This window comes from Abramis brama (genome assembly GCF_963993115.1).
Source record: "Abramis brama genome assembly, chromosome: 23".
Taxonomy (NCBI): Eukaryota; Metazoa; Chordata; class Actinopteri; order Cypriniformes; family Leuciscidae; genus Abramis; species Abramis brama.
Genome location: NC_139985.1, coordinates 31,312,594 through 31,330,837, shown reverse-complemented (window position 1 = coordinate 31,330,837; position 18,244 = coordinate 31,312,594). Strand labels below are relative to the sequence as shown.

At 39.4% G+C, this 18,244-nt stretch overlaps 1 protein-coding gene across 2 annotated transcripts in view; it reads right to left on the bottom strand.

Annotated features, from left to right (window-relative positions):
• The window catches only part of cdk4 (cyclin dependent kinase 4), a 30,394-nt gene extending 19,990 nt beyond the window's left edge, over positions 1–10,404 (bottom strand). Inside the window, exons 1-2 of one of the 2 annotated variants that reach the window (XM_084101448.1) lie at positions 10,171–10,404; positions 8,618–8,838 (exon numbers count right to left, since the gene is read on the bottom strand). In XM_084101448.1, coding sequence (XP_083957574.1) covers positions 8,618–8,835 — 218 coding nt within the window. In that variant the 5' untranslated portion in view covers positions 8,836–8,838; positions 10,171–10,404. Of the gene's footprint in view, positions 1–8,617; positions 8,839–10,164 lie in introns of both variants that reach the window. The other variant, XM_084101449.1, reaches the window with a different exon arrangement.
• Positions 10,405–18,244: the final 7,840 nt, after the last annotated feature.

Genomic DNA, 18,244 nt, shown 5'->3' with positions numbered 1-18,244 from the left:
CACACACACACAACAGATCACACATATCCATGAGCCTGAACACACACACACACACACACACAAACAACTACAGATCACACACGTCCATGAGCCTGAACACACACACACACACACACACACACACACACACAACTACAGATCACACACGTCCATGAGCCTGAACACACACACACACAACTACAGATCACACACGTCCATGAGCCTGAACACACACAAACAACTACAGATCACACACGTCCATGAGCCTGAACACACACACACACAACTACAGATCACACACGTCCATGAGCCTGAACACACACACAACTACAGATCACACACACAACACAACTACAGATCACACACACAACTACAGATCACACACGTCCATGAGCCTGAACACACACACACACACACACACACACACACACAACTACAGATCACACACGTCCATGAGCCTGAACACACACACACACACACACACACAACTACAGATCACACACGTCCATGAGCCTGAACACACACACACACACACACACACACAACTACAGATCACACACGTCCATGAGCCTGAATACACACACACACACACACACTACAGATCACACACAACACAACTACAGATCACACACGTCCATGAGCCTGAACACACACACACACACACACAACTACAGATCACACACGTCCATGAGCCTGAACACACACACACACACACACACACACTACAGATCACACACAACACAACTACAGATCACACACGTCCATGAGCCTGAACACACACACACACACACAACTACAGATCACACACGTCCATGAGCCTGAACACACACACACACACACACAACTACAGATCACACACGTCCATGAGCCTGAACACACACACAACTACAGATCACACACACAACACAACTACAGATCACACACGTCCATGAGCCTGAACACACACACACACACACACACACACACACACACACACAACTACAGATCACACACGTCCATGAGCCTGAACACACACACACACACACACACAACTACAGATCACACACGTCCATGAGCCTGAACACACACACACACACACAACTACAGATCACACACGTCCATGAGCCTGAACACACACACACACAACTACAGATCACACACGTCCATGAGCCTGAACACACACAAACAACTACAGATCACACACGTCCATGAGCCTGAACACACACACACACAACTACAGATCACACACGTCCATGAGCCTGAACACACACACACACACACACACATAACTACAGATCACACACGTCCATGAGCCTGAACACACACACACACACACACACATAACTACAGATCACACACGTCCATGAGCCTGAACACACACACACACACAACTACAGATCACACACGTCCATGAGCCTGAACACACACACACACACAACTACAGATCACACACGTCCATGAGCCTGAACACACACAAACAACTACAGATCACACACGTCCATGAGCCTGAACACACACACACACAACTACAGATCACACACGTCCATGAGCCTGAACACACACACAACTACAGATCACACACACAACACAACTACAGATCACACACACAACTACAGATCACACACGTCCATGAGCCTGAGCACACACACACACACACACACACATAACTACAGATCACACACGTCCATGAGCCTGAACACACACACACACACACATAACTACAGATCACACACGTCCATGAGCCTGAACACACACACACACACACACACACACACACACAACTACAGATCACACACGTCCATGAGCCTGAACACACACACACACACACACACACACACACACACAACTACAGATCACACACGTCCATGAGCCTGAACACACACACACACACACACACACTACAGATCACACACAACACAACTACAGATCACACACGTCCATGAGCCTGAACACACACACACACACACACACAACTACAGATCACACACGTCCATGAGCCTGAACACACACACACACACACACACACACACACACACACAACTACAGATCACACACGTCCATGAGCCTGAACACACACAACTACAGATCACACACACAACACAACTACAAATCACACACGTCCATGAGCCTGAACACACACACACACACACACACACACACACAACTACAGATCACACACGTCCATGAGCCTGAACACACACACACACAACTACAGATCACACACGTCCATGAGCCTGAACACACACAAACAACTACAGATCACACACGTCCATGAGCCTGAACACACACACACACAACTACAGATCACACACGTCCATGAGCCTGAACACACACACAACTACAGATCACACACACAGCACAACTACAGATCACACACACAACTACAGATCACACACGTCCATGAGCCTGAACACACACACACACACTCACAACTACAGATCACACACATCCATGAGCCTGAACACACACACACACAACTACAGATCACACACGTCCATGAGCCTGAACACGCACACAACTACAGATCACACACGTCCATGAGCCTGAACACACACACACACAACTATAGATCACACACGTCCATGAGCCTGAACACACACACACACACCTACAGATCACACAACACAACTACAGATCACACACGTCCATGAGCCTGAACACACACACACACAACTATAGATCACACACGTCCATGAGCCTGAACGCACACACACACACAACTACAGATCACACACAACACAACTACAGATCACACACGTCCATGAGCCTGAACACACACACACACACACACACACACACACACACAACTATAGATCACACACGTCCATGAGCCTGAACACACACACAACAACAGATCACACACGTCCATGAGTCTGAACACACACACACACACACACACACACAACTACAGATCACACACAACACAACTACAGATCACACACAACACAACTACAGATCACACACGTCCATGAGCCTGAACACACACACACACACAACACTACAGATCACACACGTCCATGAGCCTGAACGCACACACACACACAACTACAGATCACACACGTCCATGAGCCTGAACACACACACACACGTCCATGAGCCTGAACACACACACAACTATAGATCACACACGTCCATGAGCCTGAACACACACACACACACACACACACACACACACACACACACAACTACAGATCACACACGTCGAGGAGCCTGAACACACACACACACACACACACACAACTACAGATCACACACGTCCATGAGCCTGAACACACACACACACACACACACACAACTACAGATCACACACATCCATGAGCCTGAACACACACACACACACACAACTACAGATCACACACGTCCATGAGCCTGAACACGCACACAACTACAGATCACACACGTCCATGAGCCTGAACACACACACACACACACACACACACAACTACAGATCACACACAACCCAACTACAGATCACACACGTCCATGAGCCTGAATACACACACAACTACAGATCACACACGTCCATGAGCCTGAACACACACACACACACACACACAACTACAGAACACACACACACACACACACACACACACACACAACACAACTACAGATCACACACGTCCATGAGCCTGAACACACACACACACAACTACAGATCACACACGTCCATGAGCCTGAACACACACACACACAACTACAGATCACACACGTCCATGAGCCTGAACACACACACACACACACACACAACTACAGATCACACACGTCCATGAGCCTGAACACACACACAACTACAGATCACACACGTCCATGAGCCGGAACACACACACACACACACACACACACACACACACACACACACACACAACTACAGATCACACACGTCCATGAGCCTGAACACACACACACACACAACTGCAGATCACACACGTCCATGAGCCTGAACACACACACACAACTACAGATCACACACGTCCATGAGCCTGAACACACACACACAACTACAGATCACACACGTCCATGAGCCTGAACACACACACAACTACAGATCACACACATAACACAACTACAGATCACACACACAACTACAGATCACACACGTCCATGAGCCTGAACACACACACACACACACACACACACACATAACTACAGATCACACACGTCCATGAGCCTGAACACACACACACACACACACACACAACTACAGATCACACACGTCCATGAGCCTGAACACACACACACACAACTACAGATCACACACGTCCATGAGCCTGAACACACACACACACACACACACAACTACAGATCACACACGTCCATGAGCCTGAACACACACACAACTACAGATCACACACACAACACAACTACAGATCACACACACAACTACAGATCACACACGTCCATGAGCCTGAACACACACACACACACACACACAACTACAGATCACACACGTCCATGAGCCTGAACACACACACACAACTACAGATCACACACGTCCATGAGCCTGAACACACACACACACACACACACACACACACAACTACAGATCACACACGTCCATGAGCCTGAACACACACACAACTACAGATCACACACGTCCATGAGCCTGAACAAACACACACACACACACACACACACAACTACAGATCACACACGTCCATGAGCCTGAACACACACACAACTACAGATCACACACACAACACAACTACAGATCACACACACAACACAACTACAAATCACACACGTCCATGAGCCTGAACACACACACACACACACAACTACAGATCACACACGTCCATGAGCCTGAACACACACACACAACTACAGATCACACACGTCCATGAGCCTGAACACACACACACAACTACAGATCACACACGTCCATGAGCCTGAACACACACACACAACTACAGATCACACACGTCCATGAGCCTGAACACACACACACACACACACACACACACAACACAACTACAGATCACACACGTCCATGAGCCTGAACACACACACACAACTACAGATCACACACATCCATGAGCCTGAACACACACACACAACACAATCACACACACACCTGTTACGTCCTTCAGATGATGTCTGAATCAACATGCATCAATGCTGTATTTTTCTAAATGTCATAATCATTTGTTAACCGACAAGTAGTCATTACTTCAATGAGCTCATTGTTTCTGCCTTCAATTATTACATTGTTTAAATTAATTTATTTTTAGCTAACTGTTATTTTGTACAAGTACATTTCTGAAATACATAACTTAGTCTCCTCTGATAACAGATCACTCTAAATTGTAATGTGGACTCATGCATTTTCTGTAAAGCTGCTTTGAAACGATGTGTACTGTGAAAAGCACTACACGAATAAATGTGAATTGAATTGAAATTTCTGTGGAATGTATCAGTTGTATTAGTGTGTGCATGTTTCTCTCCTCTGTATATTTCTATCTTGTCTTGAGCTGTTCCTGAATAGGATCCCAGTGATAACCTGTTCCTTATTACCATCCTGGCACTTTCCTCATCCTGGTTGATGGCGCTTGAACGGAAACAGGATAAAGCTCAGGAAGAGACAGACTTAAGTCTGAGGTTTTCCCTGTTCTCCCGTCACAGACGCTCCAACTGTAGTGTTCGCTTAAGAATCAGAGTGTGATTCGTGTGTGTAGATCATTACCATTAAGAAATGCCAGAAGTACTTGAATTGAACTTTAAAGTTGTTGTGGTTTCTAATACATGAATAACTAATGCACTATTTTCCATTCAAAGTAAATATGTAGCATAAGTTAATTTAATTAACAGGAGCACAATAATGTAACTCATACATTCCTCGACTTTAATCAAACTTTAATCAGAATAAGCTCCTCTTGCAGCATCTCTTCTCTTCTCTGATGACAAGGGCGGGGCTTTAACCTGTCACTCACATGAGATCCACCAATAGCAAACCACAAACATCCAATCATCCAATCAAAATCAAGCCCCGCCCACATCTGTTCTTGTTCCAGAAGCGTTTCCCGCAGATATACGGCACAATAGGGAAAAAAGACCTTCGAGTGCAGATCACTTTAGTGAACACAGGCATACATTATTGAATAATGAAGCAGGAATAATGTAAGACACTGTGCTCACCTGAAAGCCAGACATGAAATGTCATTCACTCCAGATTTTTAAATAACTGTAGTATTTAATGACAGTAATTTGACTGGAGCTTTTGAGGAAAATGTAAAGCACAACCTAATTGTGTAAAAAAAAAAAAACATTTAAATGCTGAAGGCTTAAAGGTGCAGTAAGCGATTTCTGAGAATTACTGTTGAACACTGTTGATAATTGTCAGCAGGAATATTAGACTGCTGTCACTTTAAGACCTGAAGCACAGATCCAATATACTGTTACACATGCGTTTTCTTTCTCAACTGTTTACGTTCACTTATAATGTAACTAACTGTGTTTTTGTCAATAGTCGCCATGACTGGCATTTTGACATTATTTTGTGTGTATTTGACTGTTTAAGCGCAATAAGTAGTAGAAAAGAACTCAATTTAGTACTGAGAGGCGGCTTTATGTGCCGCACTTTGGCTGTGAGAACAAAATCTGTGGGAATGAGTAAAATTATGCGCAATAGTTTTCAAAAAAAATTCAGATTGATATATGTCGAAAAATCAATATATTTGACAACACTACATGGCACTTTGTTTATTATTTCAGATGCATTTTCAAAAGACTAAGTTTGAAAAATGTCTCATTCATTGCTCTTTCTACAGTCTTTCTCCCTCTTGCTCTCTCTCTCTCTCCTCCATCATGAGTGGACACGCCCCCTACTGCTGATTGTCTCTCTCTCTCTCTCCTCCCCCATCATGAGTGGACACGCCCCCTACTGCTGATTGTCTCTCTCTCCTCCCCCATCATGAGTGGACACGCCCCCTACTGCTGATTGTCTCTCTCTCTCTCTCTCTCTCTCTCTCTCTCCTCCCCCATCATGAGTGGACACGCCCCCTACTGCTGATTGTCTCTCTCTCCTCCCCCATCATGAGTGGACACGCCCCCTACTGCTGATTGGCTCTCTCTCCTCCCCCATCATGAGTGGACACGCCCCCTACTGCTGATTGGCTCTCTCTCTGTCCTCCCCCATCATGAGTGGACACGCCCCCTACTGCTGATTGGCTCTCTTTCTCTCCCTCTCCTCCCCATCATGAGTGGACACGCGCCCTACTGCTGATTGGCTCTCTCTCTCCTCCCCCATCATGAGTGGACACGCCCCCTACTGCTGATTGATTCTCTCTCCTCCCCCATCATGAGTGGACACACACCCTACTGCTGATTGTCTCTCTCTCCTCCCCATCATGAGTGGACACGCCCCCTACTGCTGATTGGCTCTCTCGCTTTACTCCCTCGTGTGTGTGTGTGTGTGTGTGTGTGTGTGTGTGTGTATATATATATATATATATATATATAAATAAATACGCTATATGATTTCACCAAATCAGCTTATGTTTTTAAATATCTGGACATACACTCTTAACATCAGTCAATCAAGCATTATATTATGATATTATGATAATCAAGCACTATTTAATGATAGAACTTTAGTAATTAGAAGTAAAACTTCGTAACCATGTATGAATGCATATTTGTCATTTTAACTCAACTAAGGACTGGTGATATTGTTGGTCATTCAGTTACTGTAAAAAAAAAAAAAAAAAAAAAAAAAATTAAAAGATATTATTAAAAGATAATACTAGGCTACTACTGCGAATTCTACTCCTAATAACAATATACAACAAACTAAGGATTGATTAGCTGCTGGGTTCATGAATATTAATCACGTTGTCAGCGTTCGCTCAAACTGATTTGCTGAAATCAAAACAGGGATGAGCCCCAGCCAATGAGATTGCCGTTTGCGCATTAGTTCCGCCTACTACCGCTTGTTCTTAAAAGCTGAATAATTCAAAATTAACTCAGCTATTTTGACAGGAGAATACAACAAAGAATATCGTTTACATGTAGCGCATCGATTCTGTGTGGTATGTAAGGCTCTCGCTCTCTTTCTCTTTGCGTGTGTGTGTGAGAAACCCAGCGCTCTCAGCAAATCGACCGTGAGTTGTACGCCTTCACAATAGAGTGACAAAATTTCTTACCGGCATGCACTGCTTCAAGTCAGCCGCCGATCGGTCTGCGCAGAGCTGTATGAAGTCGAACAAGCCTCTTGTCTCTCTCTCTCTCCTCCCTCATTATGAGTGGACACACCCCCTACTGCTGATTGGCTCTCTCTCTCCTCCCCCATCCTGAGTGGACACGCCCCCTACTGCAGATTGGCTCTCTCTCCTCCCCCATCATGGGTGGACACACCCCCTACTGCTGATTGGCTCCCTCTCCTCCGCCATCATGGGTGGACACACCCCCTATTGCTGATTGGCTCCCTCTCCTCCGCCATCATGGGTGGACACACCCCCTACTGCTGATTGGCTCCCTCTCCTCCGCCATCATGGGTGGACACACCCCCTACTGCTGATTGGCTACAGGTTTGTTGTAGCGCACGGTCCGTTCCTCTTTGAACAGCGTTTCTCAGAAATTGCTTACTGCACTTTTAATGCCTGAAAGCACGAGTGACGACTGTCACTGTCCTTCGATTAGCACATGCACACGTGTGTTTCGGTACCTGACGATGTTGGGGTGGTCGAACTGCTCCAGTCTCTTGAGCAGCGCCACCTCTCGGACCGTGGACAGTGGAAGGCCGTCCTGATTGGTCTGCACTCGCACACTCTTCAGAGCCACGAACTGCCCGCTGTCTCTGTCGCGAGCCTTGTAAACCGTACCGTAAGCGCCTCCGCCGATCTCCGCCACCGGCTCGTACTGAACCACACTCTCTTGCTCCATCGCCTGCAGAAAACACATGTTATTATGACACGCCCCTCTGGAGAACTCCACTGTGATTGGCTCTCTGCTGTCAAACATATGCGTCTATAAAGAAACTGTGAAACTGAGAATGTTTAATAAAGGCTGTTTAATAAACAAAGTTTGTGTTTACATAATATATGTGTGTGTGTGTATTGTGTATAATTATTTTGTATATATAAAAACACATATGCATGTATATTTAAGAAATATTTGCATGCATATATATTTATATATAATTTATATTATACATAAATATAAATATTTTATATATCAATAACACATTTTTCTTAAATATATATGCATGTGTGTGTATTTATATATACAAAATAATTATACACAATACACACACACACACACACACATATATTATGTAAACACAAACTTTTATTAATCGTGATTAATAATTTCACAGCCCTAAATTAAATTTGACATTATTAACCTTGCATTACGCTTTCTAAACACTGTTTCAAAAAGGTTAAATCTCAAATCATTCAGTCTGGTGTTTTTAATATGTACTTACATCAAAATAATAATTGTTTGGTACAATGTACTTGTTGTGTTGATGTTGTATTGACACATTGACACATACATTACAATGTTTAAACAGTAAGTAATAAGTACACAATAAGTGCATTGTATCAAATAATTTTTTTAAATGTTAGTACAAATAGTAAAAGACACTTAATATAAAAGTGTGACCGCATTAGGTTACACTTTATTTTAAGCTATCCTTGTTACAGTGTAATTATATATTTAAATACTGAGTGATATTAATTAACCACATGTACTTACTATAGAGTGTCAGGGTAGGATTAGAGTTTGGTTTAGAGTTAGTTGCATGTAATGAACTGTTATTTTTATAGTATGATGTGTAACAAGATCACTGTAAAATAGAGTTTTACCAGATTAGGTTAGGTTTAGTTGCATGTAATTGTGCATAATTTATAAAATAACAAAAGTATAAAAGGAAATTTAAATATTTAGCTGCCTTTATATTTTAGGAAGTAAATCAGTCGTAACAAAAACGTCCTGGTATAATTGACCACTGATTATTATTCCAGTATGAAGTCATGTTGTTAGGGCTGCTGGGAAAAGTACCATGGTAAAGTACAGTAAATGTTTGTGTTTGTCCTGCAACAGGCACACACTCACAGGATGAGCAGATGTTCGTCACTCTCATCAGTCATTATGAGTTTAACTAAACTTGCAGTCAGTAACAACACGTCATCAGATCACATCCGCCGAACGCAACATCAAACGAAACGCTATTCCGAGTAAAGTAACAAACACACTTAAAAAGACACGCACGCTCACCACGTTTCTCCTCGTGTGTAGAGCTGGTTAAACTAGTTTAGAAGAGTAGAAGCTCATCTCATCTCATCTGATCCGCGGAGTTTCTTCCGTCTGCGGCGCGGCAGATGTGTGTGTTGTTCAGAGATGAGCTCAGCTGATGTTTCATGAGTTTATTTCATGAAAGTGTGTATGAAACTCTGGCCTGTTCTCTGCCTCTCAATTCACTTCCTGTCTAAGTCTGATCTCAGTCAGGGCGGAGCGACTGCACGGTTAGACCCTTCACACACTTTAACTATCAAAATCACTCCTTTAGCATTAAACTTACATAATAATAAAATACTTTAACATGAAACTTACTGCAGTTTATAGACATTTTGAATGTAAAACTTTTTGGCATAGCCACATTAAAGGGGTGGTTGATTATGATTTGACTTTTCTAACTTTAGTTAGTGTGTAATGTTGCTGTTTGAGCATAAACAACATCTGCAAAGTTATGATGCTCAAAGCTCAAAGCAAAGGGAGATATTTGCTTTTAACCCTTTCATGCATGAATTATGATATCCTCAGTCAGGATTTTTTTCCTATGTGTTTTTATTGCTCTTAGGGCATGAAAAACAAGAATTTATTTTTATTTTATTTTTTTACAAATTTTTCAAAGAGATCTTCAGATGTCCACTTGAGTGGACAGCATGCATTTGGTTTAAACTTAAGATATACTAGATTTAATATAAGACAATAATCAAACACATAAAGTATGTGAATTTAACGAACTAATCAATACAATTATATCAAATCATGTGAAAACTATAAAATATATACAAAAAATATAAATGCAAAATATTGCAAAGGCTTCATACAGCTTCATACAAGTTGCACTTCACGTATCTTTGATATCAGAACATGAGGACGTGATTCCATCAGATTTTTCTACAGTCTGTCAAGGTACAACTGTGGAAACCACTCAGATGCTCCCTCCAGTGCACCAGAGTATGGAGATTTACCCTTATTAGCTGATAATTCTGATTATGTTCAAGATGGACATGCACATTTCTATCATAGCCCTCCTCTGAGAAAACCTAGCGATACGTTTTTTCAATCTCATCTGAAATGATCAGTGTTGAGGGTAACGCATTACAAGTAACATGCATAACGCATTCAGATAACTTTTTTGATGTTTCAAGTAAAGTAATGTGTTACAAGTAACATGCATTACCTAATCAGATTACTTTTTGATCTAACAAGTAATTAACTACAAGTAATGTGCATTACCTAATCAGATTACTTTTTGATCTAACAAGTAATTAACTACAAGTAATGTGCATTACCTAATCAGATTACTTTTTTATGTAACGAGTAAAGAAACGCATTACAAGTAACATGCATTACGTAATCAGATTACTTTGTGATATTATGAGTAAAGAAACGCATTACAATAACGCATATTACATAATCAGATTACTTTTTGATGTTATGAGTAAGGAAACGCATTACAAGTAACATGCATTATGTAATCAGATTACTTTTTGATGTTATGAGCAAAGAAACACATTACAAGTAACATGCATTACGTAATCAGATTACTTTTTGATGTTATGAGTAAAAAAACAAATACAATAACATGCATTATGAAATCAGATTACTTTTTGATCTAACAAATAAAGTAATGCATTACAAGTGTCATACATATGTAATCACATGACTTTTTTCGATGTCAATGAAAATTACTTTCTAATAATACAAGTACATTTATTTACAGTAAAAAAAGTCACTGCAGATTAAGTTTTTAAGTTTTAAATTTCAAAAACAATATTCACATTATAATTATGAATTGTAGCTGAAATATAGCAGTTGATGCATGACGTCCACTACAGTGGACATGTGATTAATCAGAGTTTTCTCTCAATCTAAAATCAAAACTTGGAAAATTTTACTGTGATATGACTCATTAGATATTGCTTGATGCTGCAATATTTTTTTTACCTACAAGAGTCTCCTAGATTAGAAGGAATGGGTGGATATTCCGGAGCAACTTGGCATGTCTGACTGACCCTTGGCCATCTTGGTTTGGAGGGGGAAAAAATCGAAACACAAAGGCTTGCCACTTGATTGCAATTTATAGGATGATGCACAAGGGTCCAATGAAGAGGCTGATGTGCAACTTTGCCATAAAAACCCGTGCAAATTCAAGAAAATGCATTTTTAATAGCTGTCCACTGTAGTGACCACTATGCGTGAAAGGGTTAAAGAAATCACTTTTTAAGGACTACAACAAACTGGTAGAGACTTTTTATTTTTTTATTTTTTTTATTTAGAACATGTAAATAACATTACAGAAAACAAAAACAGGCATGAGTAACATAAACTCCAAAGATGATTAAATAAAAAGAAAAATAATAAAATAAAATAAAATAAAAAGAGACATTCACAAGACGCCAAATACAGATTCATAATATCTTACAATAGACATAGCTTTTGAATTTTTTACAATTTTAAGAGACTTCATTAGTGAGTTTGTTAGAGAAAACCTTGTATAAAGGAGGAGATTTTGACAATCTACATTTATGAATGAAAAATTTGCCATTCAGGATGATAAAATTTACAAAATTGTGAATATTTTTATCATCATTCTCAAAGTAGCAAATAATTTCTTTCACATTCAGTGTTATCGTTAGATTAATTTTAACTGAAAAAGTAAAAAAACAATCTTTCCAAAATGACTTTACACTCTGGCAATCAACAAACAGATGATTTAAAGACTCCTCACAGTTGTTACAAAAGGAACATTCTTTCCCAATATCCATAAAATTAGAAAGCCACATATTAGTTGGATATATTTTGTGTAAGATCTTCAGGTGAATTTCTCTTAATTTGTTAGAAATACAAAATTTGTAAGGGAGCAGCCATGCTTTCCTCCAATTAACATCTCTTAAAATGGAATTCCAGTAAAATTTCCCTCTTGGAGTAACTCTCTTTTGTTCGTTAAATACTTGTCTTATATCTTTGTTAGTACATTTTTTATCAAAAATATATTTACCATTTATAAGGAGATCGTAATCTTTATTTTCAACTTTATAATAAGTCAGGTGGCTGCACATTAAATTAATAAGCCCAGAGGGAACTTTAATTACTACAGAAAATTCTTTAAATTTTATAGGAAAATTGAATTTGGACAAAAAGGAATCATAAGAGTGAATTTTTAAAGATGAATCAAATAAATCACTTAAATACTTTAACCCGTGATCCAACCATTTCTCAAAAAATAAACTCTTGCCTTTAATTGTAATCAATTCGTTGTTCCATATTTTCATTCTGTGAGGAGAAAAATTATGCACAAAGCACAATTTCCAGGCCAAGAGTGCTTGCTCATGGAATTTAGACAGTTTTATAGGTAATTTAGATGGTACAAAATTGCAAGTTAAAAGAAATTTAAGACCACCGACCCTCTTAAAAATATTATGTGGAATAAAAGACCAAATTGAATCAGTATCAATAACACACCTTTTGATCCAATTAATCTTAAAAGTATTGTTCATGTCTACATAATCCAGCATTTCCAAACCTCCTTCAGATTTCTTTCCAACTAATAAAGTTTTTTTAAGATGGTGGTGCTTATTTTTCCAGCAAAAATCAACTAATAATCTATTAATTTCTTTACCAGTAGAATCTTGAACAAATAAAGACAGCCCAGGAAAAATTAATCTGGATAAACCTTCTACTTTTGTTAATAGGATTCTGCCTAAAATAGATAAATCCCTTCTTAACCAATTGTCAAAAATCATTTTTGTTTTTTAAATCTTGTTATTAAAATTGAGATGCTGTCTAACTGTCAAATTTTTAGATGTATAAATTTCTAAATATTTAACATATTCTTTCAGTGGAATGTTAAACATTGAATGTTCAGAAGAATCATGCACTGGGGGAATTTCACACTTTGTAATATTTAACTGGAGACCCGAGGCATCAGAAAAAGTTTGAACTAATTCGATTGCATTCTTAATTTGAGTCTTATCTTTTAGAAATAAAGTTGTATCATCAGCCAATTGTGATATTTTTATTTCTCTATTAAATAATGTTATAATTTAATGTAAATTTGTATTTTTAATTATAATCGCTAATAGTTCCACAACAATTAAAAACAAAAATGGGGAAATTGGGCAACCCTGCCTCACTCCTCTGTTGATGGAGAATTTTCTAGAAGTATTGTTCTGTAATATAACGGAACTATTAATGCCTTTGTAAAACATTTTAACAGTCTGAATGAATTTATTTCCAAAACCAAATGCATGTAAACTCTGTAATAAAAATTGCTGATCAATTGTGTCAAACGCCTTGTAAAAGTCAAGGAATAAAATGAGTGCATCTGAATTAACAAATTGGTTATAATCTAACAGGTCCAATATAAGCCTAATATTTGAACTAATATGACACTTTGCCATAAAACCAGTTTGAGATTCTCCAATTATTTTATTTAAACCACTCTTTAATCTAGTAGCATAAACTAAGGCTAAAATTTTATAATCAATGTTTAATAATGTTATTGGTCTCCAGTTGTCAATGATCAAAGGGGTCTTTGTCTGGTTTTGGAATTAAACTGATAATACCTTGTTTCATTGTTGTGCTCATTTCTTTCTGTTCTAAACATTCTTTATACATGCTAAATAAAGGGTTTTCTATCAGATCCCAAAAGGCACAATAAAATTCAACAGTTAACCCGTCTGATCCAGGGGATTTTCCTTTCTTCATTGAAAAAAAGAGCTTTAGAGATCTCAGCTTTGGAAATATCATCTTCACAATATTCACTATAATCATTAGAAACTGTTGGAACAAAATGTTTAACTGTTTGTATATGTGCTTATTTTTTCATTGACAGAATGGGAAGTATAAAGTTTTTCATAAAAGGAATACACAAAAGATGCTATATCTGAATGATTATTAGAGATTCTTTCATTTATAGTCAAAGATGAAATAGAGTTTCTTGTATAATTTCTTTTTTCAAGAGAAAAGAAATAACTAGTATTTCTTTCTCCTTCCTCAAACCATTTGGCTCTTGATCTCACATAAGCACCTTTAGCTAATTCTATAGATTATCTATTTCTAAATGAAGAAGATATAATTTAGACTTGTCATCTTCGGATAGAGTATTTTGTTTAATTAAAGTATTAAGTTGCTCTGTTATCTCTGTAATCTTCCTAAGTTTTTTTTTTTTTTAATTCTTTACCTCTTCTCATAGCAATTACCCTGATTTTAAACTTACAGTGAGGAAAATAAGTATTTGAACACCCTGCTATTTTGCAAGTTCTCCCACTTAGAAATCATGGAGGGGTCTCAAATTGTCATCGTAGGTGCATGTCCACTGTGAGAGACACAATGTATGATTTTTTAACTATTTATTTGTATGATACAGCTGCAAATAAGTATTTGAACACCTGAGAAAATCAATGTTAATATTTGGTACAGTAGCCTTTGTTTGCAATTACAGAGGTCAAACGTTTCCTGTAGTTTTTCACCAGGTTTGCACACACTGCAGGAGGGATTTTGGCCCACTCCTCCACACAGATCTTCTCTAGATCAGTCAGGTTTCTGGGCTGTCGCTGAGAAACACGGAGTTTGAGCTCCCTCCAAAGATTCTCTATTCGGTTTAGGTCTGGAGACTGGCTAGGCCACGCCAGAACCTTGATATGCTTCTTACAGAGCCACTCCTTGGTTATCCTGGCTGTGTGCTTCGGGTCATTGTCATGTTGGAAGACCCAGCCTCGACCCATCTTCAATGCTCTAACTGAGGGAAGGAGGTTGTTCCCCAAAATCTCGCAATACATGGCCCCGGTCATCCTCTCCTTAATACAGTGCAGTCGCCCTGTCCCATGTGCAGAAAAACACCCCCAAAGCATGATGCTACCACCCCCATGCTTCACAGTAGGGATGGTGTTCTTGGGATGGTACTCATCATTCTTCTTCCTCCAAACACGTTTAGTGGAATTATGACCAAAAAGTTCTATTTTGGTCTCATCTGACCACATGACTTTCTCCCATGACTCCTCTGGATCATCCAAATGGTCATTGGCAAACTTAAGACGGGCCTTGACATGTGCTGGTTTAAGCAGGGGAACCTTCCGTGCCATGCATGATTTCAAACCATGACGTCTTAGTGTATTACCAACAGTAACCTTGGAAACGGTGGTCCCAGCTCTTTTCAGGTCATTGACCAGCTCCTCCCGTGTAGTTCTGGGCTGATTTCTCACCTTTCTTAGGATCATTGAGACCCCACGAGGTGAGATCTTGCATGGAGCCCCAGTCCGAGGGAGATTGACAGTCATGTTTAGCTTCTTCCATTTTCTAATGATTGCTCCAAGAGTGGACCTTTTTTCACCAAGCTGCTTGGCAATTTCCCCGTAGCCCTTTCCAGCCTTGTGGAGGTGTACAATTTTGTCTCTAGTGTCTTTGGACAGCTCTTTGGTCTTGGCCATGTTAGTAGTTGGATTCTTACTGATTGTATGGGGTGGACAGGTGACTTTATGCAGCTAACGACCTCAAACAGGTGCATCTAATTTAGGATAATAAATGGAGTGGAGGTGGACATTTTAAAGGCAGACTAACAGGTCTTTGAGGGTCAGAATTCTAGCTGATAGACAGGTGTTCAAATACTTATTTGCAGCTGTATCATACAAATAAATAGTTAAAAAATCATACATTGTGATTTCTGGATTTTTTTTTTTAGATTATGTCTCTCACAGTGGACATGCACCTACGATGACAATTTCAGACCCCTCCATGATTTCCAAGTGGGAGAACTTGCAAAATAGCAGGGTGTTCAAATACTTATTTTCCTCACTGTAAATAACTCCCACTTTTGGACAAAATTTAAATTATTATTTTCAAAAATATTTGCTATCAATTTAACTTGTTCCACAAAACAATTGTCAGAAAGTAGACTGTTGTTAAATTTCCAGTATCCACGAATAATACTACTCTTACACCCATCAAAAAAGATTGATATCAATTTGTGATCTGATAGAGGGGCACAAGTAATTTTTGTTTCTGAAACATAGTTGATTAAGTCATAAGAAATCAACTAGTAATCTATTCTTGATTTTAAAGAAAAAGTGCTATTATTCCAAGTATAGTCACAGCAATTTGGATTCAAATATCTCCACACATCAGAAACTTGTAATATGTCAGTTATAAAATCAAATAAATCTGAAATTCGTGAACTATGTTTGGGTGGAAAGCGATCAACAGAATCGTCTGGAGCATCGTTGAAATCACCACCAATAATTACATATCCATCCTTATACTTCTTCTTTAAACCTGTTATTGTATCACAAATCTTCTTAAACATTTCTAAATTGTGTACTCGAGTATTAAATCCATAGACACTGCAAATTATTAAAGTGGAATTGTCCAGTTTAACAGTCAGTATAATCCATCTTCCATTATCTGAACGAATAGACTGACTCCAAAACATTGCCTTTGAATTTGTTAAAGAAAATTGCGACACCTGCTGAGTGATTGGATCCATGACTAAAGATTGCATAATCTCCCCATTGGGTTTTCCAAAAATTCGAATCAGAGTCACAAGAATGAGTCTCTTGAAAAAAAAGTATTTGAGCTTCTGTATGTCTTCCAAAAAGAACTATAGCTTTTCTTTTAACAGCGTCACGAATGCCTCGAACATTTAAAGAAATTAATTTGAGCTTACCAAACTTGTAATCAGCCGTTACAAAAAAATAACTAATTAACCAGTATAGAACAAGTACCTTTGGAGAAAGTGAAAACTGAGAAAGCATGAAACATTACATCAATCACAACACTTGCGTTGACCCCGATATGTATCCATAACTGCTGACGGGCACCATCCGCTCAGGTAATGTCAGGAACACTGATGCTCCTCGAAAGCCGGCCTTCTTACCCTCTTCTCTTTACGTTTCACCAGTGGCCATGCTTTTTTTCTTGCGGCTCGTTCTTCCGAAGACAGATCTTCTTTGATGTGTAGCCCATTTTCCTTCAGATAGCGGTTGTCTTTGGCATCTCTCCACACTGTATCTCGATAAAGACGCATGGCGAACTGAATAATTATCACCCTGGGGCCGACCATCAC